This window comes from Arachis hypogaea, chromosome 20, assembly GCF_003086295.3.
Source record: "Arachis hypogaea cultivar Tifrunner chromosome 20, arahy.Tifrunner.gnm2.J5K5, whole genome shotgun sequence".
In the NCBI taxonomy this organism is placed as follows: Eukaryota; Viridiplantae; Streptophyta; class Magnoliopsida; order Fabales; family Fabaceae; genus Arachis; species Arachis hypogaea.
The window spans coordinates 6505904-6529630 of record NC_092055.1 but is presented as its reverse complement, the minus strand read 5'-3'; the positions used below and the strand labels follow the sequence as shown (position 1 = coordinate 6529630).

General features: G+C 31.1%; 3 protein-coding genes across 4 annotated transcripts; 2 read left to right on the top strand and 1 right to left on the bottom strand.

The window, feature by feature from the left end:
• The first annotated feature begins 1533 nt into the window (after window positions 1-1533).
• On the top strand, window positions 1534-6064 carry LOC112785118 (uncharacterized). The gene is made up of 6 exons (XM_025828555.3): window positions 1534-2232; window positions 2413-3088; window positions 3186-3328; window positions 4835-4871; window positions 5008-5078; window positions 5184-6064. The coding sequence occupies exons 1-6, from the start codon at window positions 2135-2137 to the stop codon at window positions 5656-5658; spliced, it is 1500 nt and encodes a 499-aa protein (XP_025684340.1). The 5' UTR covers window positions 1534-2134; the 3' UTR covers window positions 5659-6064.
• Window positions 6065-7018: 954 nt separating this feature from the next.
• LOC112785117 (BTB/POZ domain-containing protein At3g22104) lies at window positions 7019-9597 on the top strand. 2 transcript variants are annotated; one of them, XM_025828554.3, is made up of 3 exons: window positions 7019-7435; window positions 7821-8957; window positions 9067-9597. In XM_025828554.3, exons 1-3 carry the CDS (start codon window positions 7367-7369, stop codon window positions 9070-9072), a joined length of 1212 nt encoding a protein of 403 aa, XP_025684339.1. In that variant the 5' UTR covers window positions 7019-7366; the 3' UTR covers window positions 9073-9597. The 2 variants fall into 2 exon arrangements, with proteins under 2 accessions (XP_025684339.1, XP_025684338.1); XM_025828553.3 differs by having other exon boundaries at window positions 7026-7435; window positions 9057-9597.
• A 4304-nt stretch (window positions 9598-13901) lies between these two features.
• On the bottom strand, window positions 13902-19287 carry LOC112783310 (uncharacterized). The gene is made up of 4 exons (XM_029296357.2): window positions 18619-19287; window positions 15115-16594; window positions 14608-15004; window positions 13902-14503 (listed from the first exon to the last, which is right to left on the bottom strand). Exons 2-4 carry the CDS (start codon window positions 15360-15362, stop codon window positions 14102-14104), a joined length of 1047 nt encoding a protein of 348 aa, XP_029152190.1. The 5' UTR covers window positions 15363-16594; window positions 18619-19287; the 3' UTR covers window positions 13902-14101.
• Window positions 19288-23727: the final 4440 nt, after the last annotated feature.

Below are 23727 nucleotides of genomic sequence, written 5' to 3'. Positions count from 1 at the left end.
TCATGGCCAGGCGTAAACTCAAGCTTCTGTGATATTGCGGACACAGTTATAAGGCATTCTTTTTTGATATTGCAACACAATTACAAGGCATTCTTTTTCCTGTGACAGCAGGTATAGATGAACCGAAGATTTGTATACATATTGTTATTTGTTAACCTCTGTTTGTGAAGCAAGATGTACAATACGTGTAGAAAGCAATTTTTTTGGATGCAATTATGTTAATGTTGGTTGCTTATTATTAGTACATAAAATATACATTTTTAAGCAGTGTACTGTAGTAGCCAAATGAAGTTGAGCCTACCCAATGTTCATGACTGGCTGATTCTAAACCTGATTTCTCATTCTATCTGATAAGGTCGGTTCATATTTCAGTAAGAGCCTTTATCATGTATCTAGTATTGTTGAGGTGGAAAACTTTGTATGATTCTTTCAATGCTGATACTAATCGATTGCTACTTTTACTTTTTTACTTGTGCTGATATCTATTTCCTGTGCCCAAACCGTGGTAATACTCTGATGCTAAACAATAGAACCTGCCAAGATTATTTGCAGGAATATTATTGCACAACCAAAATAAGATTTTGATCCTGCAGGGAGGTTGAAACTTGAAAGCCCTACACTTCCCTTAATACAACCTTAGGCAAGCGATTCAGGGGGGTAAAAGGGCCTATTGTAGTATTGTTATGATAGTTATCAAGGGTAGGGTAAGAACTAAGAATAGATGGGTGTTTTGACTATTGCAAATTTGCTTCAGCATTACCAAGGATTGTGTTCAACTTATTAAACATGCTGATAAATAATCTCCGCCTTTATGTGAATTAAAACAGATATAATACTGGGTAATCCCTTTTTCCCCCCTTTAAAATCATGACTATAATCTCATGAAAGACGAGTATGTACTGGATAAGACCATTAGGGTGGCTAAAAGTTGGCCACAATTAGGGAGGATAAGACAACTGGCCTGGAATTAATGTATAAGCAAATGAAAAGAAATCATTTGATGTGAATATTTTACATAGTCATTTGTATTATTGATTAAATATTATCATAATGTGTTCTACACTTGTTGTCACTTTTAAAAAAAAAAAAAATCAAATATGAATAATAAAGCTGATCACATCATCACATCATAAAATCATGTAAACTCTGAAATTTATACAAGAGTTCATTCCAAAATTAAACATAGCAATGAATGATAGCTACAAAGAAGAGTCTTAGATTGGTAAAGGAGGAATCCCTGTTATATGGTGCCACGGAGGTTCTTGTGTTCCATTAAACTACAAAGAGGAACCAATTCCATCCAATCCAAAGCCAAACACATGTACCTATCACCCCGCAGCAGCCGTTGATATTCCTGTCCAATTTATTTTCCTATTGCATTTGCATCTGCTCAAAGTTACAGCTCAATACAATACTTATTAAAAAAATAATAAAATATAGTCCTGTGTGTTCATTATCGATCTCCCACCAACCCTAATTAGTCACAGACAAATCCAAATTATTTGACCCGGTACAATTCACTCTAGTTCAATTGACTTTATATAAAAATTGGCTATTTAGTTTTTGATAACGTTTATGTTATCTATGTTCAATAGAATGATAAGCTACTATTATAAATTATGTACAATTTTTTTTTAAATTTATTGTAAATGTTTCTTTAGTTTTGTTTATACTCTTTTTTTTATATATTAATATATATTGATTTACATATATTGACAAGTCTAATATATCATTGAAAACATAAAAAAAAACCTTAAACCTTTTATTTACTTTTACATTGGTCCCATTTGTAATCTCTTTTTAAAAATAACCCTTGCATTATGAAATAAATTTGTAAATAAAACACATTATATGAAAATGATTTTGGAAGAATGATTCAAGTGAGCCCAAGGCAGTATCGGGCCGGAAAAAAGTGTAGTAGAAACTAGAAAGGCAGCGAACCCAACAAAGTGAGAATTGAAATTGAGAGCGAGAGCGACAGAGAGTGTCCTCTGCTGAGTCCTGACCTGAGTTGCGGTGTTCCTTCTTTCTTTCTTTCTTTCTTTCTTTCGTTCTTTCTTTCTTTCATTTCCATCTGAGAGAGAGAGAGACACACACACACCCAACTGCGAAGGAACGAGAGACAAACCCAATAATGTCGAAGAAGAAAGTTAGCGGCAACACCATGACTCTCAAGGACTTCCATGGCGGTTCTATTCCCTCTGATCTTCCTCTCCCTTCCGCCCCCTCCCTGTAACTACTCCTTACCCTCGCTTTTCTTTTTTCAAATTTATATTCTTTTCTCAAATGGGTGTTCTTTTCTGCTTCCCTACCAATCATTCGTCTCACGATTCGAGATCTATGCTTTCTCCTACTTTTTATCTTTCAAAAATTTAGTTTTTGCTTTTTTTTTAATATATTTATTTATGGCAGAAACATGAGACCTTCAGATCGTTCAGGGTATGAGCGAACTTCATCTTGGGGAAACCGTTCTCGACCGCACACGCTACCACCCACGAAGCCTTTCGATGAAAAGACCCCATTTTTCACTCATTCTGCTCATAGTATTGGTAGGAATTTCGATGAGGATGAGCGCAAGCCCTTGGATGCTGTCTCAGCTCCACGAAGAACCGTCACTGCACACAACAGTTCAACAACGACCACAACAAGTGCTTGGTCTTCTCCTAATGCTGTTTCCAAGTTGGTTCATGCCAGTGCCCTTGACAAGGTCATGAGTTCTGCTGCCACGTGGCAATCCAATGGCCCTCGTGTTCATGTGAATGGTGATGATGGTGAGAAGGAGCATTATAGTGATGCAGTGCTGGCAAGGCATGCTGATAGGGTTTTATCCATTGATGATGATCAGGTGAGTGGTGGTGGAAGGAATGAGTTTGTGGGTTCCAAATACTCTGATGTAAGGCCAAGAAGTGTGGCTTCAGTTCATCATGATGCCGATGGGGTTCAGGTGCCGCGAAGCTTTACCAAACTCGGTGCCTCTGAGTTGCAGCACCCTATGCCTTCTGAAGTATCTGAGCGACCTAAGTTGAAGTTGTTGCCGAGAGCAAAGGCATCTGAGAGCTCGGAACCTTCTTATCCGGATCATGGGCAGGTGTTTATTCATGTTCAACTTACTTGGTTTTTATTGGCTTCTTGATAGGGATATTGGTTTGTTAATGATTCTACCTTTTGTTGAAATTGGTAATCAGGTGCATGGCCAAGGCAATTCCACGAAACCTGTCTTTGATGGAACTGGGAATGGTAAGGAGGCAGGACAACGCCCGAAGCTGAATCTGAAGCCTCGCTCACAGCTCCTTGAGCATCACCTGGAAGGAAACACTGAAAGAGAGAGGTTAGTTGCATAAGTTAGTGTGAATGAGTTAGGAAATTAACTGTTTGGATTATCTATGTGCACATTGTGTTGTCTCCGAAACATAGCAAAAACTTGCTTATAAACAATTATTTTTAGTCTTTACAGGCTTTTGATTGAATGAGCATTGCTGTCATTTGATTTTAAAATTTGAAAATGATTTGGGTTTTAATATTTGGCAAAGTTTTCATGATCTCTCCTGAATTAAATAATTCAGGATCTATTTGCTTAAACATATAAGTCTTCAGTTTATTTTGGTTGGTATACCTAAGGCTCATATCTGGGTGCATTTGGAACCCTAAGATGCCTCTTGTGCTTTATAAATCAACATAGAATACATGTTGAATGCAATCATGGAGCACTTGTTTGAGTATGAAAGATTTGATGGGATTCATTAACTGAAAATAAATAATGAGGTGATGAAATAACTCAATAGTGTAGCCATTATATTGATTAGTTTCATTTGGTAGGCACAGATCTTGTTAGTGCAATGAATCACAGTCATGTACTCATGTTATATGCCCAATTTTGATAATATAAAAGCTTTGGTTTTGTTCATTCCCTATATAAAAGCCTTTGCTCAATGATAAGGCCGCTTTGGCCTATGCTGATCTATTAATGGAAGTAACCTCTCTGCTAATGGGATTACGGGTGTGCACACTAATGGTTTTATCCTGAAAACTTATTTACTTAAAGGGAAAAGAGAATGGTTATATGACTTATATCCAAAAGAAAAGATGTGGTGGGTACTATACTGACCTTCACATGTGAGAATACAAACCGTGATATATTGGGACAATCAATCTTAAAGTTTAGTGAAGTCAAACAAGTATAAGCAGAAATCTTCATATTGACTTTACCCGTTTAACATACATGATTTGTTTTGGCTGTGTGAAAGCAGCAAAAGAAGACATCTGTAGAAAGATTTGGCACTACTCACTAAATTCTTTGTTTACCCTTAGAAATTACAATCTTAGTGAACTCTTGGGAAATCAATCTAGTTCTCGTTCTAGTGCTTCTGCTGTAAGCCAATAAGCTATTGTGTGGCTTAATATATGTTTAATATTGTGGGAAGAGAAAGCACTGATGTTTTATACTTCTTCTTATGCTTACGTACACATAGCTCAACTCTTACAAATACAAAATACCGACCACTGTTACAAAACTACCTATGATAAGAGACTTTAGGTAGTTAATTTTTTTTTTGTGTGTAATTAATTTTGGGTTGTTCATCCAATGTTATGTGGTATACGTGATAGTTTGGGAGTACAATGTGAATTTTACTTGAAGGGGTCTTACTTCCATTCTTGTTTAACTTAAAAGCTCATACAAAGGAATTACCATGTTGAACTTTGTGAAATAGTACTATTTCACCTTTTCAATACTTTTAATGCTCAATTGAAACAATATGGAATACTTTCAGTTAGTTTATTTGCTTATTTATTGGGCTTCTTCTCTAATAATGGAACATCTTATGGAAATTTTTAGGAATGCTTTATTTGGTGGTGCCCGTCCAAGAGAACTGGTAAGTTGTTTCATTTATTTATTTCCTGCATTCCAGTTAGAATTAAAATGTATCATGTGCTGCCAATCATTACAAAAGATTTTTCTCCACTTCATCCATGCTTTTAGCTTGATAATGTATCTGATTGTTTCCTCAGGTTCTGAAGGAGCGAGGGGTTGATGACGTTGTGATCAACAATTTGGATGTGGGGGTTGAGCATTCAAATAGGTATTGACTTTGGCTCCTTTCTCTATGTACAATTCAGCTATCTTCATGGTAGTTAAACTTGATTACTTGAATTCAACTATTGCTAATATATTGTGTTGTCCAAAGGACTGAACATCCTACTCCAAGGACCAAGAAACTTCCTGATCGCTATGCGGAAAAAAATGAGGGTGCTCCAGCTCCTTATGATCGATGGACTGGCAAAAAACCTGAGAGGAAAGAACAAAGGGTAGAGGCTGAGAGAGTTAATTCACAGGCGCAGAGGAGGAATTGGCGCAGTGATAACCGGCGAAATGTGCAAGAGGTAGACAAGCAGCAGGTTGCGGAGAGACCACCTTCACCAAAGACATGGCGTAAGCCAGCAGAGGAGCCAAAATCATCTGCGGAAACTGGCAGTATGAGCCACGGTAAAGCAGCTTCGGCGGTTGATCTTGCACAAGCATTCTCAAGATCAGTATCAGATCCAAGAGTAAATGATAGGTTCTCTGGCCAAAGGGGTTCAAACAATGGCCGGACACAAGTTCCCTTTTCACGGCTTGTTGGTCCTACTCCTACCCCGAGACCTCAGATCAATGGTTATTAAGTGCCTTGGTTGTTTGGTGGAAATTTGGAAGACACAAGCATTGTTTTCTCCTCATTCACAAACATGAGGGAAAGAATGGAACCGCTTGCTTCAAACTTGCAATGGCACTAGTTAGTAGTTACAGTAACCTTTGTTTTACTTTCATTTTCTATCATTTGCTTCCCAAGAAACTATCGTCTCTCCTTTGCCTATAAGAAATTGAGGAGGAGGAAGAGTAAGTAAGCAATGAAACCATGATTATATCAGGAAAATTGTTGGTTTGAGTTTCACCAGCTTGCTCTTTTCTTGGGATTTGGGTGATGATATGGATGTCATGATTAGGGACTTAAAATTTCAAACAAAATTTCTCATTGCTAGTTTTTCTGCAGTTGAGTACTAATTAAGTAATATATATTCCTATGATCAACCTTATTTTATGGCAGCTGATGGAGTAGGTGGGTCTGCACTTTTTGAAATATGCTTGTCATGAAATAAAAAAGAATGAGGATAAGTACGAACCATCTTTTATTGTCATAAGAAAATATGGCATATCATTCATTAATATACCGAGAATATTAATTAGAGTACATGTATGGTGTTACTCAAAAGTTGAGTGGAGTGGTGAGGGTGTTAACATCATCATCATAATATTGATGGTGACAATAATGATATTAGAGACAGGTGTGATTTCAATAGCCATGACCCACGTGAGGTTATTATTGTCATTTATGACGTTAAAAAAGGTCATTAAGCTATAAATATTCGTCCACTATGGAAAGAATTATCTCTATTTGATGGAGGGTGTAATTCACATTTTAATTCACATTCTCTTATAAGTATTTCTATAATAAAATATTCATAGTAAATTAAGATTTTAGACATACTTTAATCTAATGCCAAACAATGCCAAACAAATAAACACAGTATTCAAATGATTACACATAATTGACCATTATTAGTGTTCTACCAAAATTGCCTTACAAGTCAATACCAATTCGTCAATGTGATTTGATATTGAACCTGGTTTCACGAAAAAAAAAAAAATCAAAATTTTTAACATTCTTTTGGTAGTGGGATCCATTGTCAACTGAAATAATCCAGCAAGCCAAACTGCTAAAAGTAAAAAAAAAAAAAAAAAATCGGTGGCATGAGTAACGGCAAAAAGTGAGGTGCAATGCTATTTCAGTCAAAGTAAATACATTGGTCAGATTCAATTATGATTTTCTATGATAATTAATTATTATTAATAACCACGAGTAATGAGCATAGTCACACTCAACCAATATGTCTCTTTCTTTATTTAATTTGTGGCTAGAAAATCAATGAAAGGATAAACTAATTACTGTTAGATATTTATATATGGTACTTAGACATAATGAATATGACTCGTTCAATTCATACAAGAAAAGGTCTAATTCTGACTCTAGCTAGTTTGAAATTAAAATTGAAATTCAAGTCTTTTAATATGAAGATTTGTTGTGTTAAGGAATTTGGCAAATGTAGAGAGAAAGTGTATACATGTTTTTTCTAGTATCCACCAACATCATTCTTCTCTTTCTACAGTAACTGATGATCCTTTTTACATACATGTTCCCACCAAGTTTCCTTTCTGATTATATTATATTATATTATAGCCTTTCAAGCCCCCACAAATTTATTTCAATTCTCATCACCACTTGCATGCTTAGCTTCTTTGAAATTACTAATCACTTTAGCCTGTGGAACAAACATGGAGTTGGAAGCTTGCTGTGATGTTGAAGTTGATATCAATGGAGAGGAAACTTTCATGATAAACAAGGTGATTTGAAGCTCTTCTTTTTCTCTCTATTATTACTACTATTTTAGTATTTTTGCATGCCTAGTAGACACTCTTATAGCATTACATTGCATCATGTCATCTAATTATGGATTCCACAAAGTGCAGAATACCAATAATTTCCCTTTTATCAAGCATGAAACTCCATGATCATCAGCACACTCATTCACTTGTACCATTTCTTCTAGTGAACTATTTAACTAATTAATTCCATGATGGGTTAGTTAGAAGATAGTGTCCTCTAATCATGTTGATGTATGTAAGAAGTATCTTATTCTCTTCTTTAATGTAATGTGTTACTTTAATTAATAGTTATTTGCTGCTTTCACACTCAGGATATCTTTACTTTCTTCATAAATTACTGCAGAATATTCTTACAACTTTTTGCCGTAAATTTAGCAACTTATTTGGCAATCTGGTGGGAGAAAAAGTGAGACTCAAACTTATATTCAATGACTTCCCGGGAGGTTCACATGGTTTTGAGCTCGTGGCGCGGCTCTGCTATTGTTATAGCACTAGCAGTAGCATGAGCATGGAGCTATTATCTCCAACAAATGTAGCACTTCTATGTTCTGCTGCTGATTTCTTGGAGATTGAATCTATGGAAGCACCAAGCTTGAAGCCTCATGTTGAGAAATTTCTTCAAGGGATTCGGTTCTGGACTTGGTGTGAGCTTCTTGAAGCATTGAAACAATGCCAAGGCCTATTCTGTTCCAAGAGTTATTCATATTCAGCAATTGTTGAAAGGATGATTGTGGATCAATTGATAGAGAGGGTTGCTTTTCCAAGAATTATTGCAAGTCCATTTGCATGTTCTTCTGATAGATCCAGCTTCCAATTTTCCTGTGATAGTAGCAGCATCAATAATAGTAACTGCTCTTCTGTTGATTCATCATCATGGTGGTTTGAAGATCTTGTGTTCTTGAAGATTGGTTTGGTGGACAAGGTCATAAGGGCAATGATATCTCATGATTTTGATCATGCCATTGTTTCAAAGTTTCTATTCTACTATCACAAATCAAATTCTCTTGGTGATGCTGCAGAAGCAGAGAAGATTGAGACAACAAAGGTTGTGATCAATCTTCTTTCCATGCTCCAAGTTCGGTCGATTCCATGCAAGGATTTATTCGATCTTAATCGAATTGCAACTAGCTTGAAGATAAGCAGATGCTGCAGAAATGAGATAGAAAAACTCATAGGTGCTCTGCTGGATCAAGCAACAATTGATTATCTGATTCTTCCATCTCCAAATGGAATGAATCATGCATATGATGTTGATTTTGTCCTAAGGGTGATGCATACATTCTTCTTTGGAGGTAGTGCCGAGTTAACTTCCAATAATCGGCTTAAGAGAGTTGTGAAAATGTTGCATTTGTTCCTACTAGAAGTTGCTCCTGATCTCCATCTCAAACCTTGTGAATTTGAAGCATTGATTAGAGTGGTTCCAGATGCTGCAAGGGAATCTCATGATCAATTATACATTGCCATGGATATTTATCTAAAGGTACTTTAGTTTTTGCTTGAATTGTGTTCATTAAGATGTTGTTCCTGGTTGAATTCACTTTGATGATTAATTAAAGGCTTTTGCTGATACAATCCATAGGTTCATGCAGGAATAAGTGATCATGAAAAGATGAGAATATGTTCCACATTGAAGCATGAAAAGTTGTCAGCTGAAGCTGTGAGACATCTTAGTAGAAATCTGGCATTTCCTTTAGAAACAAAACCAAGATTAAATGTAAATAGACAAAGCCGAATGAAAAGCCTGCTGCAGGAAAATGATCACTTGAAAAGCTTCTTTGACTCCATGTTTCTCAAAAGCTTCAAGAACATTATCATTGATGTGAAAGAGGATGCTGAAAAGAGAACAATATTGTATGATGGTGATGAAGGAATACATAATAGTGGGACCCAATTGGCAAGTCTAAAGAAGACAGAAAATCATACTTTGAGTTTGAGCAATGCTGCTGTTTATTACTTGCCAAAATTCTGTTCATAAGATTAGCTTAATTTCTTATATGACACTCAAGTATATATTTTCAATTCATTATTCATGTATAATAGATTTGATATACGATATTATTTATTAAGAGTTGTTAGCTTGCTTGTTGTGTTTAAATGAGTATGCATAGTTCCAAATTAAAGGTGACAGCATCAAGTGATTGTTTGCTACTTTTTCTTCTTGTATACAATAAATGACACAAAGGCAAAGAAGCTTTTTACTTGGATGCAAAGCAATGCATTCATCATAAGTCTTGTGAAGTAGCCTTAGCTTGTTATGACTTATGCACAATGCATGCAGCGTGGAGTAATGAAATAATGAAGGATTAAAAAGAAATGTTGATGGACATTTTGTAAAAAAATATTCACATGATGGGCTATTTTTTTTATTGAAACGGGGTAAAGCCCATGGACATTTGTTCATTTCATAGGACTAACCTTACAATTGGGTGGGCCGCCAAACTTTTGGGCAGCTTGTTGTTTTTCATGTTACTTGAAGGATAATATCATTTGTGACACGAAATAGAAACAAAAACATCGAGACAAGAAATAGAAGAATCCAGAACTGCGCCAATCAGCCATAACTCACACGGCATTTCGCTTCCTCCCCATCTCAAAGGTCTCGAGTTCGAGTCCTATCAACTGCAACTGAGGAGAAAAAATTAGTAAATATGTGAGAAATGTGTGGGTGTGTATTGTGTACTTAGGATTAGGAGTTGTTCAATTCATTAGGGTACCTAGGATTGGGGTTATCCAATCCACCAACCAAAAAAAAATCCAGACCCCCAAAAAAAAATTAGAAGAATCGGTGATGTTAGCTGTAAGTCAGTTGTTGAATTTGTTCATGAAATACGACCTTGAATGGATTTGGCAGGCAGCGATGGTAGTTGATGATGATGAAGATTGCAAACGCTCAAGAGGAGTTATTGTGATTAGCTGGATGAATTGAATTTGTATCTAACTCTTCTTTCTTTCTTTCTGCTTATCTCTAAAAGATGCCAATGAAGAAAATGAATATCCGATGGTTGCTATAGTTCAAAATATTGGCTGCCATTGTTGAAACAACATGTTTCTCAACAATTATCATTAGAATTATGGTATCGTGAAGAGTGTTACATTTTTTAATATAGAGCGAAGATTTTTTTTTAACAATAAAATAATTAAAGATATCATATATAATGTGCATTCTTTTTAAAAGTTTACTTTTATTTTTCATTTAATTTTATTTTTACTAAATAAATTTCATCATTATTATTATTATTATTATTATTATTATTATTATTTTGGAGCATTGTATCGGTGTCTGTATGTAGCGACTGTAATGTCATCTATCGCAGTAAAATTTTATGCACTCTCCTCCTTCAATGTTTTGTAAATTATATATATATATATATAACACTAAAGTTCAGATATATTTATGCAATATAATATAATATAGAAAAATTATCCCATATACTGTGTACGACAATGGAATATGATGTTACTTAGTACGGGTAAGTTGTGAGTTGCAATTTGTCTTAAAGTAAGGCTTAAAATTACTAAAATTACCTCTAAAATAGCATTGAAAAGTCAAATTTGGGTAGTTGAATTAGAATTTGGAAGCCAGCCATTACAATAATAATATAATGTGACTAAGAAACGTTGTCGTTTTTAAGTATGTTGGGCAGTTTCTCCCTAATTATAAGATGAAATTTTGAAATATATTATTGTCATCATGAATTTTTTTTTTTTTTTACTTGATGAATATTTATCATCTATTTACAAATCAATTTTTTTTATATTTATTTATTTAGACATAAATATATCTTTTTTAATTTAACTGCATGTCTTTCACCCAAAAATATTAATTAACAATATTTTAATAAATATTAATGTCTTTCTTAATTTAATATTTTATTAATTTTTAATAAATATTTTTTATTAATAATATTAACAATGTAAAATTTATTATTAATAATATGACCATAATTTAACCTATTATGTGTTAAACAATTCATTGTTATTATTATATGTATCATTCAACGAATGAATTAATATAATAATATTTTTGAAAAATAAATATTTTATAATGTAATATAAATTATTCTTAAGTGTAAAATTATTAAAAAAGGATATTAATAATGCAAATCTCTACGTATATATAAATAATTTTGTTGAACAAAAATTAATATATCTTATTTATTAAATTATATATATAAAAAGATATGAACATTAACTTGATTCATAACAGTAACTATTTATAGTTATAATTATCATATATTATCAATAGAATATTTTTACGAGAAATCCAATATTAGAATTTCCTTTGATGTGTAAGTATATATTATGGTAATTAATTAACAAAATATTTACTATTGATTTTTGAGCACCTAAGTTCTTAGAGTTTAGTAAAATAGATATTGAGTATAATTTAAATTTTTCTTAGTCAATAAAAAATTCATTAACTATCAACAATAAATTTTAGTCTTAGAATTATAATAATTAATTTAAATTGATTGAGTGATTAACTCATATCATCTACTTAAATAAGTATTGATGATTCGAATTTTGTAAAATTCGTTTAACTAAAAAATTCATCGATCAAGGCATTAATGGCAAATTTAGGCCTCGCTATGATAGTATTTTTGTATAATCGGGGGACAACATGTTTTTAGTTCTAATAATTATAGTCTCTCAAGTATTATGACCCAAAAAAAAGTCTTTCAAGTATTATATCTAATCTATTTTGTTTGAATAAATTAAATATATAAAAGAAATCATTATAAATTATTTTATTACTTTTGATACATGTTATCAATATGTGGTAATTGTTTTGTGATTTTTTTTTCTGATAATCTTAAATGAATTAAATAAAAAGAAGAATTAAAATCTCCTACTTATACTTTTTTTTTATTTTATTTATAGGTATAAATTGAAATTTTGTATCTTAAATAATTTGATTTTATTTTTAAGAACACTTGAAGCATTCAAATTCTTTCACTTTTATATATATATATATATATATAGAGAGAGAGAGAGATTTTTCTATAAAACAATTTTAAGTTTTTTCTAATTTTACTTTTCTCGTATCAATTAAGCAAACACAATAATAAAATCTCATCTTACTTTATTAAATATTTTTTCTCTATCTAAAATCTTTGAATAAATTACAAATATGTGATGTTAGAAACTAAAATTTATTAGATATAGATATTATATCTTTAATTTTTATTTTTTTTTCAAAATTACATATTTTAATACTTAAGGGACCAAAATAAATTTAAAATAGTATACACAAGGATTATTAATTTTATACAAGTTATACGAATTTACTGAACTTACTCGAATTGACTTGAATTTATTTCAAATTTAAGTTATTAGGTTTACTTATTTTATTTATTTAAATTCATAAATTTGTAACTAAGTATTTAAGAATTAACTTGAGAGTTTAACAACTTTATTTTCTATAATCTTTATTTACACACACGCGTGTATACACATATATATAAATTATAATACATAAAAGAAAATTAACAAATCAACAAATTCTAGAAAGAATATTCCTTAATTATTAATCTTAAATACACACTTTAATTAAGATAGATCCGTTATTCGAAAAAAGAAAAAAAATATGCTAAAAATGAAAATAAAAAACATGTATTAAACACTTGATATATATTGGAAATAGTTTTAATAAGCTTATGAAAAGGTTTTAATAATAAATAAAAGTTATAAGAAAGGAGTGAGATTTGTAAGATAAAATGGATGACTCAATTAATTTAATTCTAAAAGGTAAAATAATCAATTTAAGCTATTTGATGTAATGTTTGAAAAATGACTCAGTTGAAAATAAAAAATAAAAAAAATACATTTAACATAGGAATGCAATTTTTTTGTAATGAGAACCGAAATGATTTTTTCTTTCTTTCGATTTTATTTAATTTGATTCAGTTTGTGATATTTCAGGTATATAGAAATGAAATATTTAAGTAAATTATTTACCTTTTTCATACATAAAGTTACAAAATAATGAAAATATGACTAAAGTTTTAAATATATATATATTTCGTTATTTTGTCAATGAAATATGAAAATTATATATAAAATAATAAATTTTAAAATTTTACACAAATTAGATAAATTTAGATAAAATTAAAAATAAACCAAAATTAAGAATTTTAACATTATTTTGTATATTTTTTAATAAGCTTTCAATCTCATAAAATTCATTATAACACATGCATCTAAAAGGTTAATTAAAAAAAATTAAAAATTAAAAAAAGTACAGGGGACCAAGGTAGTGAACTCGTAGTTTTTACCTCGACTCGTTAAGTTAACTCAAAATCGTAATTCGTTGAACCCTAAGACGGAACGTAAATATGACTCGTAAATTATAAAAATTAAAAAAATTTAATAGCAAAAACTAATTTTACAGAAAATAAAATAAATCTCAAATAAATTAAATTACCCATAGAATTATAACTAATATATATATACCATAACAAGTCAAAAGTCACAATTCAACACAAATTCACAAATCAAAACACAAATTCACAACTCACAAGTTCATACGACACTAAAATAAATTCAAGTAGCAAATAAACTAACCAAACTACTAGAATAAACAACTAATTAACTAAAATCTAAACAAGTTATTTAATAATCATTTTATTCTTCATCAGTCATAAAATCTTCACTAGTTTCACAAACTTCTGCATTACCATCTTCATCATTATCAGGAGCAGGAGGAAGAGGTCCTTGGAGAAGTTCTTCAAACTCATCATCATCAAGATAAGGAATTGTCAAAGGATCCTTACAGGCACCAACAACTCTATTACCACTTGCTTCATCATTTAAATTAGGATATGGAATTAGAGCATCTAAATCTTCTTCTTCTCCATCTTCGTCAGCAACAATCCACTCTTGATCAGAGTCCAACTCATCAAGACTATAGTCATAATCAAGACTTCTTCTAGTTTGTTTTTTCTTTGCTAATCTTGAGTTTGTAATCACAAACACAACATCATTCATGGTTTTAGCTTTTAAACGGTTTCTCCTTTTTGTGTGAACCTTTCAAAAGTAGATAAAAAATATTAGTCAAACAACAAGATAGAATTGAAGAATTAACAACCAAATTTATAAAAGTAAAATGCAACTTATATTTAATTACTAACCATCTCAAAAACGCTCCAATTACGTTCACATCCAGATGAACTACATGTCAAATTCAAGACACGAATTGCAAATTGTTGGAGCTCTGGATGCTGATCTCCATAAGAATCCCACCATTGAACTGGAGTTTTAGTATAAATTGCATTTTGAGCTATTTTACTACCAAAAAACTCCTTTTGAGTCTTAAAATCTTCAAGTTGAACATCCATCTTAGTGATTAAATCTGGATTTCCTGTCATCCTTTCCATACAAGCATAAAACTGCTTCTTAAGCTCATAAGCAATTTTAAAACCAGAGCTATAATGAATTTGAGGATTCAAATAATAGCTTGCAGCATGCAATGGCCTATGAAGTTGGTTGCCCCATCTTGCATCAATAATATCCCAAATAGGTATATAACTAAAACATAAAAAAAATTAATAAATTATTTACAAAATAAACAATATTTTTAGAATTGCATTAATTAAAAAAATAAAATAATTAAAAAATAAAATAATTAGACACTTTACTTTGTCTCAATTCCTTGAAATGCATCTCGTATTTTCTCCTTTGCACTTGTCATTTCTTCATAAATAAATCCCATTGCCGGCTTTTCTTCTGAATCCACCATACGAAACACATGAAGAAGAGGGTAGGCAGCCTTCAAGTAAATTACCACTTCTTTCCAAAACACCTTATCTAACACCACACTTGCAATTATCTTTCTATCTTTTGTCTTTGCAAATTTACTAGAAATCCATTGATTAGAAAGAAACATTCTTATTAAGGAACTTTTGTTGTCATTGAGACATCCCAAAGTAAGCTAAGAAGTTACAAAATGGGTCATACCCGGCCTCACCAAATCTTTCCCCTTAGTGTGGATGTGTAGTAGTGCAATAAGAGCAGTTCTAGCATATATGTAAGTAGTAATCTTTCTACCTTTGTAAATTGTGTCCTTGTGAAGTGTTACTTTTTTTTTTCAAGTCTTCTAACATTAAATCAATGCAATGTGCTGCACAAGGCGTCCAAAACAACTTTTTCCTCTTTTTCATTAGCATTTCTCCTGCAGCTTTGTAGTTAGCCGCATTGTCGGTGACAACTTGGATGACATTTTCTTCACCAACCTCTTCAACCACATCATCAATCATTTTAAAGATTTTATCAGCTGTCTTAGTAATATGAGAGGCATCAATAGATTTTAGAAAAATAGTCCCTTTAGGACTATTAACCAAAAAATTTAGGATGGTCCGTCTTCTCTTATCTGTCCAACCATTAGTCATTATTGTGCAACCAACCTGCTTCCAATATGCTCTATGTCCCTCTAGTGATTGTTGAACAAGCTCCACGTGTTTCTTCAAAAGAGGCACCCTTAATTCATGGTAGGATGGTGGCTTGAATCCTTGTCCATATCTTATAGCTTTCTCAAACATTCTACTATATTCTTCGCTCCTTGAAACATTAAAGGGGATGCCATTCTTGTAGAAAAAAGTACTAATCTCTAAACATACTTCCTCTCTCAAATTCTTCTTAAATATATTGTTGATTGTTGTTTGAGTACTAATGCGTGTTTTCTTGAATATGTTGCCATCTAGTTCTTTTCCCTTTCTTTTTTCACCGATAGTGTCAACTTCTTTAGTAGTTTCCCCTGGGCTTGCCCTACCCATGCTTGTTTTCTTCATCAAATTCACTTGCAACCCACTCACAACATCCCACATTTGCTTCTTAACTTCATCACTAACAGCTGTACAACCCCAACATCTTTTTGAGTTTCTGCTAAATGGTGTTTCAATCTATAAACTCCTCCTGAAAAAATTTTATGACAGTATTTACATTGTATCTTCTTTCCATCTTCTCCAACAGATATCCCGTGCTCCCATCCTACATCAGTTCTACTTCCAAGAGCATTCTTAGAAACTTTTTTTTTACTAGTAATTCCAGCTGTACTTCCTGATTGAGAAGCTGGAATGTTAGTCGGATTTTCACTTGCATTAGCTTGAGTCGATGCCATTCCTGTTCAGAAAAAAATAAAAACAGTAAATATTCAATGAATCAATTCAATATCATAGCAAAAATTTAACAATTTAACAAAAATTCAAGAATTATATTCAATGCCACAAGTTCACAACAACAATTCAGAGATATAGATAGTTATAAAATTATTGGGATAATATAGGTGACAAATAATGAATTGATTAAGATATAGATAGTTATAACATGCATGAAATAAATATTATTGCAACAAAACCATAAAGCTCAAATAATGAATGTACACATACAATTTAATTTTATGCGTTATATAGATACATAGATAGATAGCCTTTTTCAATAAATATTATTGCATACAAATCCTACACCAATATAGTGTAGTAGTGCTTATTGCTACACAACTATTAGTACTGTCATAGTTGCTTATGGTGAAGAATTGAAGATCGAACACGTTACAATTCAGCAACTTGGTATAAGCAAATCATTGAAATGCATCAGTTGGAATGGAAGTACAATAATAACACAAGCAAGGCTTCTGAGTTGTGAAAAGTAATAAAGCCAGCCATCTTATTCTTCTCAGAGTTTATTCAAGTGAGAACACCACCACATACATGCCTTAGATCTTGAGGTAAATCAACATAAGTCCAAAGGTTTAATTAATCGTGATAGAATTTTATAACTCAGCACTTATTTAATTATTGTTATAGTTTATTTTATCTGATAGAGAACAAAGATTATATAAGCATCACTTGGATATCTAATTCAACCAATCATAAAATATGTATGTGCTAATGGGTGATGAATTAAAATCCTGAATCAAATCAAATTTAAATATTTATCTATGTGGTTAATTATTATACAACAGGCACATGATCTAATGTCCCTTATTTATACAAACATATATACACCAAAATAAGAGAGATAAGAAATTCAAAAGTACAGGACAGTAAACAAGATTAATTAATGGTTAACAAATCTTATCAAAAATAGGTTAATAGATTGAGTTGGTTGAGAGTTGAGATATGCAAAGTTCTCTGTCTTGTCCTCCATAATACACTGAACTAATGCTATGAAAGTTATGGTCTCTAACTGAATTTGTGACTTCTGACATTTCACTTACCTGGTATTACTTTAAAGAGTAATGTCTTTAATTATGCAGAATTCTGTGGTGTGAAATTGGTAGCTATAAATTCCTTGAATTGAAAATGGACATTCTTATTATTGGTTGGTTGGTAGGTGCTGTTTCCTATAATATAATATATGTCCATATAATTTTACAATCATGTAGCATGTAGGTCAGATTTCTAGTGGCAGTTACTTTCTTTTTAATTTTTTTAGAAAACACAAAAATTGGCCTAATTAGTCTAATTAGTTAGGTACATTGCTTGTACTTTTAACACAAATTAGGATGAAATTTTGTCATATATTAACATAGAACCACAGAAGTAGCGTTCAATTATCTTACTAGAGTGAGGAAGTGATATGCTTTTTCTATATATCATATTTGTTATATCTACCTTTTAGGAATGTTTATAAGGTTTGCTAAAGAAGATTAATGGCTGGTTTCAGATAAAGGATAATATATTGATGCACATGCCACCAATTGCAGCTTCTTTTTCTGTGAATAGAGAAGTCTATGTTGTTTACAGATTCTACTACAGCTTTTTCTGAATTTCTAATAAATTCACTCAAGTCTCAAGGTAATTAAACTCATATATATAGCAGAGGAACACTTAGCTAGTTAGCTTAATTAAAGTGTCAAGAATCAAGATAATTATTATTCATAATTTGAGAACTACTATCTCAATACATTTTGTGTTAAACATTATTGGGCATAATAAATTAAGACACAATGCTCAGAGATTAAACTCAATCTTTAAGTTCATGACGGTTATCATGAATTGGTTAAAGCTCTTGAACAAATGTTTGACACTACCATACCCTGTAATCAACTCCATCCCTATGCCTCTATATCATTTATCTTTTTTTCCTAATTAAAATAAGATTGAAGAGGATGAAGATTAAAGATGTCTTAACTCTTAACTTACCTGATGAACTAGCAGCAAGAGCCAGAGACAGAGAGGCAGAGCCAGAAAGTCTCGCAAGTTGCAATCACAAAGTGATGCTCACGGCCTCATGCAGTCCAACCACCACCAGTCTGAGTCAATAACACAAGCGGCAAACCTTACGGCGAGTCGGCGATGCTCCAAATTGGGGTTTCCAGTTGCACGAAATTCAAATTTCAGAAGGAAAGAGAGATAGAGTCAGAGATTGAGACTTCAGAGTTCAGAGAGGTGAAAATTTGAAATTTTGGCCATGGAGAATTGGAGATAAACTGTAAAAGTGAGGGAGATTAAGAGATTAGAGACTGTTACGTTACTCTGCTAGGGCTCCTCTTCCATGGTCTTCAATTTAGATTGGGTCATTGAGTTAGGTTGGGTTGGGCTGCAATCAGGGGCTCAGGGCCAAGAAAAAGAACTTCTTCAACCTGAAACGCAACCACGCAGCAGAAGCGACGATTTCGGCGACTCTGCGATCTTCAACAGCGATTTCACAGGGAGCAGCCTGGTTCTAGACGAGAAGCAGAAGCGCAACGGGAAGATGAAGTAGAAGCGTATAATCGTGCGTTTCCACGAGTTTACACGCGATTCTGACTACCTTGACAGGGACAATTAGATTCTCAAAAATGTTAACTTTGAATTAATTAATTTTTATAGAAAAAGAAAGTACTAATTAGGTCCTTCAATATAACAAATGGTGGATATATATGTCATTTTGTCAATGAATAGTACAAAATAAAATATATAATTGTTCATGTATTTCGTTATTTACCGTATATGTTTCGCTACTGTCACATGAGTATGAAAACGATATAATTTTGGACAGTGAAATATTTATTATCTTTTGAGTTTTTATATATTTTTTTATCAACTCATGTTTATTTATTACAAATTTTATTAAAATAAGTGAAATTTTACTCCAAAATTATTATCTATATAACTATATCTTTCATAGATAGATACATTAAAATAATTAACAGTATATATAAATATCACTATTAAATTTTAATTGATAAATTAATAAAAAAATATAATATGTCTATTATTTATTATTCTATAAAACTAAATTAATATTTAAAAAAATTAATTAATCTAAAATCAAAATATTTAAAAATTAATTGTCCCTTCACTCAATTAAAAACAAAATCCCACTATGAACTGAGTTCAGCTGAATACCGGAAAAAAAATAGCTTTTATTTGTTGTGAGAAAAAAACATGGCTTGACAGTTGACAAATATCATTGTATACAATGCAACAATTTAAAGTGGGTAGATTAGATATTTTCATCCATTCCAAACTGAAAAAGAGAAGGAACCGTTGCAGATTTTTCGTAGAGTTTCTATGATTAACGTACACAGTATTTTTATTCAATGAATCTTAACCACATATATTATTTAATATTTAAATCTAAATGATTATAAAAGTTGAAATATCATATTCCAAGCAAGTATAATAACATAGGTCAACATCTTCCTATAATATATTATAGGAAGACTTTCACATGTTCCATTTACTTTATTGGAACATTGATATACCATGTATTAAACGGTAATAGATAAAGTATTTATCGTGCACACGTGATACAATGTCTAAAATATCCCTGAAATAATGCATAAAAAGACTAATATAGCACTGACAAAGTGTCGGCTTTGTTGTTATATGATGATTGATGAGGGATGTTTCAAGGCAAGCCAAGCTTTCTATGAATTGCAGCTCATGGGCTAATTTTTCTAAGGAACCGTAAGTTAGTTCGTTGGAGGTTTTTGGGATTATTTGTTGTAACATAATTAGGATTTATAGCTGTATTTTATTATTTTGGGATTTTTTTAGACATTGAAATTTATATTTTCTAATATAATTAAACAATTTATGTTATAAACGGTTATTTTATTTTTTCTTTTAAGATTTTAAGAGATTTTAATTTTTACTCTCTAATACAATAAAACAATTTTAATTAATTTTATAAAAGATAATTTAATCTTTCTAAAAATTCATGATTATAGTCTATATTTTATACCTTAAATTTGATATTTAAAAATATTTTTGTCTTTTTAAATTAATGTTAAAAAAGTATTTTAATCTTTTAAAATAAATTCTGCAAAAATTTTAGTAATTTTCAAGTCATATTCAGATTTTATTTTCTAATACAAATAATCATACTTAAACCTCAAGTGTTATAGTCTTTTAAAATTAATCATAAAAAATTATTTTTGTTAGAATTTTAAAGAGGCTACTTTAATCATTACACTACAAGAAAAATGTTGATTACCGTTAGATTTATCGTCGGACATTACCGTTAGATTTACTAGCATTTGCAACACTAAATTTGTTATCTATAAAATATTACTGTCGGATTTATATTTTCCAACCGCAACAAATGGCGCAAAAAAAAACTTTGGTGGGCACGCATTTTACCATCGAATTTAGGGGAGAAAAAATCCGACTGTAAGGTAATTAAATGAAATGCGCTATTTTGGTCACAGACTATGCGTTCGATGATAAATTCACCAGTAGAATTGACCCTAAATTTATGAGCTTGTTTCTACTATGAAGGAGCTTGTTTCCTCTCTGCGAATTGCTACCTCCATTGTTTGCCACCGTTGGTGTTTGTTTTCATCAACTACGATGCTAGTCTTTCTCTTTTATCCAGGTATGTCTTCTTTTCTTCCTTCTTTTATTTTTTTTATATTGTTGGCATTTACTAAACTCTAACCCTACACTCCTCTAACCCCAATATCCATGGTCGCTGTCACCGTTGGTTATTTACTTAAATATTCAAAAAAATAAACTTGAATAAAGTTTAACTAGATTAATACAATTTGATTATGTATCATTAACTGAATGGTTGGAGGTAGAAAGTGTGTATGTGGTGTTTAAATTTGGGGTGAAAGGTGAGAATATGGTATTTTGAGAAGATTGGATATGAGAGTTGAGTGAAACTGAAACTTTAATAAACTTTAATCATAATTTTTTATGTTGGAAGTTGTTTGCTTTGAATTAAAAGTTTTCAATAAATTATTATGGTAAATTGTAAAATTTAAATATTGTTAGTTTAATCATCATTGAATTTAAATCTTTAAAATTATATATTAAAATTTAATTTTTTTAAAAAAAATAAAATTTAAGTTTATCGTCAATTAAATCTGCTAGCAGTTATTAATTTAATTATTAATAAATAATATATTACCATCAAATTTCACCGATTACAAGTTTATACTTTATATCCACTACAAAATTCGTTAGTAATTAGCGACAGATAAAAAAATCTGCTACTAAATAATTACCGACGATATTTATACGGTCAGATTTATTCATTGTTAAATTCGACAGTTTCGACGACTTTCTTATAGTGTTAAAATAAACTAATTTTTTTTCGTTTTTAAAATTAACCTGAAATTTTTAGTTTATAATTTCTTATATAATAAAATAATATGAATTAATTCTAAAATGATAGTATTTTGAAAATTAACCTTAAAATATTGTTTTTTTTATTTAAAATCTTTTAATAAGTTTATTTTGCTCAACCTTAGTTTTTTTATAAAAAAATATCAAAATTACCATGTGTAATATAATTATACAACGTTTTATTCTAAAAGGGTAGTTACTCTTTTTTAAGTAGTATTTTAGTAATTTTAAAAATGTTGCTTAAAGAATATTTTAATCTTTTTTAAATAAATGCTAAAAATTATTTTAATTATTTAAAATGAACTTTGCAAATATTTAATATTTTTAAAGTAGAATACAAGTCTTTCGAAATACAATTAAACAATACTAAGACAAAAGGTTTTTAGTCTTTTTAATATTAATAAGAGTAAAGTAGGGTGCACGTGGGCCGGGTGAAGCTGGGTTTGATGTGACCCAGACTCGACTCGAAATATACACCGGGTCTATTTATTAGACCCGAACCCGACTTTAGACCCGATGAAACCAATACACTTTCGGGCCACAATTATACCGGGTGAAAACTGGGTAAAAACCGGGCTGTTAACATTACATTACGTTGATACCTTCTTGTAAGCTAGCATGAAAAAATATCCAAATTTTCAAGACTCCAACCATTATTTAACATGGTAAAATTCACTTAGAAAAATATAACAAGAACCAACCCTTCTTTAAAATTAAAGCATAACCACAATCAATACTAAAGCAAAACCACAATCAATACTAATATTGTCTAATAATACCAAATATTTAAATCAATACAAATAACACAATATTATGCATTAGTCTAAAGTCTTATGCATTCTAAACATAAAACATTAACTTATAGTCTTATAATGACTAATAACAAAAAATATTCAAGTTTACAATACTTAAATTCCACATAAGAATAGTCATGATCCATCACTAATAACACAAAATATTAATTGTGTATGATGACCGGGCCACCGGGCTGACTTCGGGTGACCCGAGCTATGGCCCGGACCCGACCCGAAATAATGACCGGGTCTATTTTTGAGACCCTTACCCGGTCCTAAACCCGATGAAATCACACCAAATTAGCCCCTAAAGTGTTCGGGATTGGGCCGGGCCTTCGGACCGGGCCGGGTCTGTGCACCCCTAGAGTAAAGTATTGATTTTGTTCCTAATGTTTAAGATAAGTCTCAAAGTTATTCTTAATGTTTCAATTGTCCTATTTAAGTTCCTAATGTTTCAAAATTGACTCAATGTTGTCCTGCCGTTAGGAATCCGTTAACAGAATTGACGGTAGGACAAAATGGAGACGATTTTGAAATGTTAGGGACTTAAATAGGACGAAAACGTTAGAGACAAAAACGATATATAAAAATAAATTTTAATTTAATTTTATCTTTTAATAATATTAATTTTTTACTGTACATAGTATTCAATTATTTTTTAATTACATCTAAATAAATTACACTTAATCACATTACTTTTATTTTAAATAAATTTATTTTTTTATAATTTTAAAGAATTTTGATACATTAGAGACAAAAGGTATAATTTATATTTTATTATATATATATTATTTTTTTTTCTGCAAGTTTATATACTAGTCATTCTATAAATATTTTATGATAACTAAAAATCTTTAAGAGTAAAATTATAAAAAAATTAATTTATTTAAAATGAAAG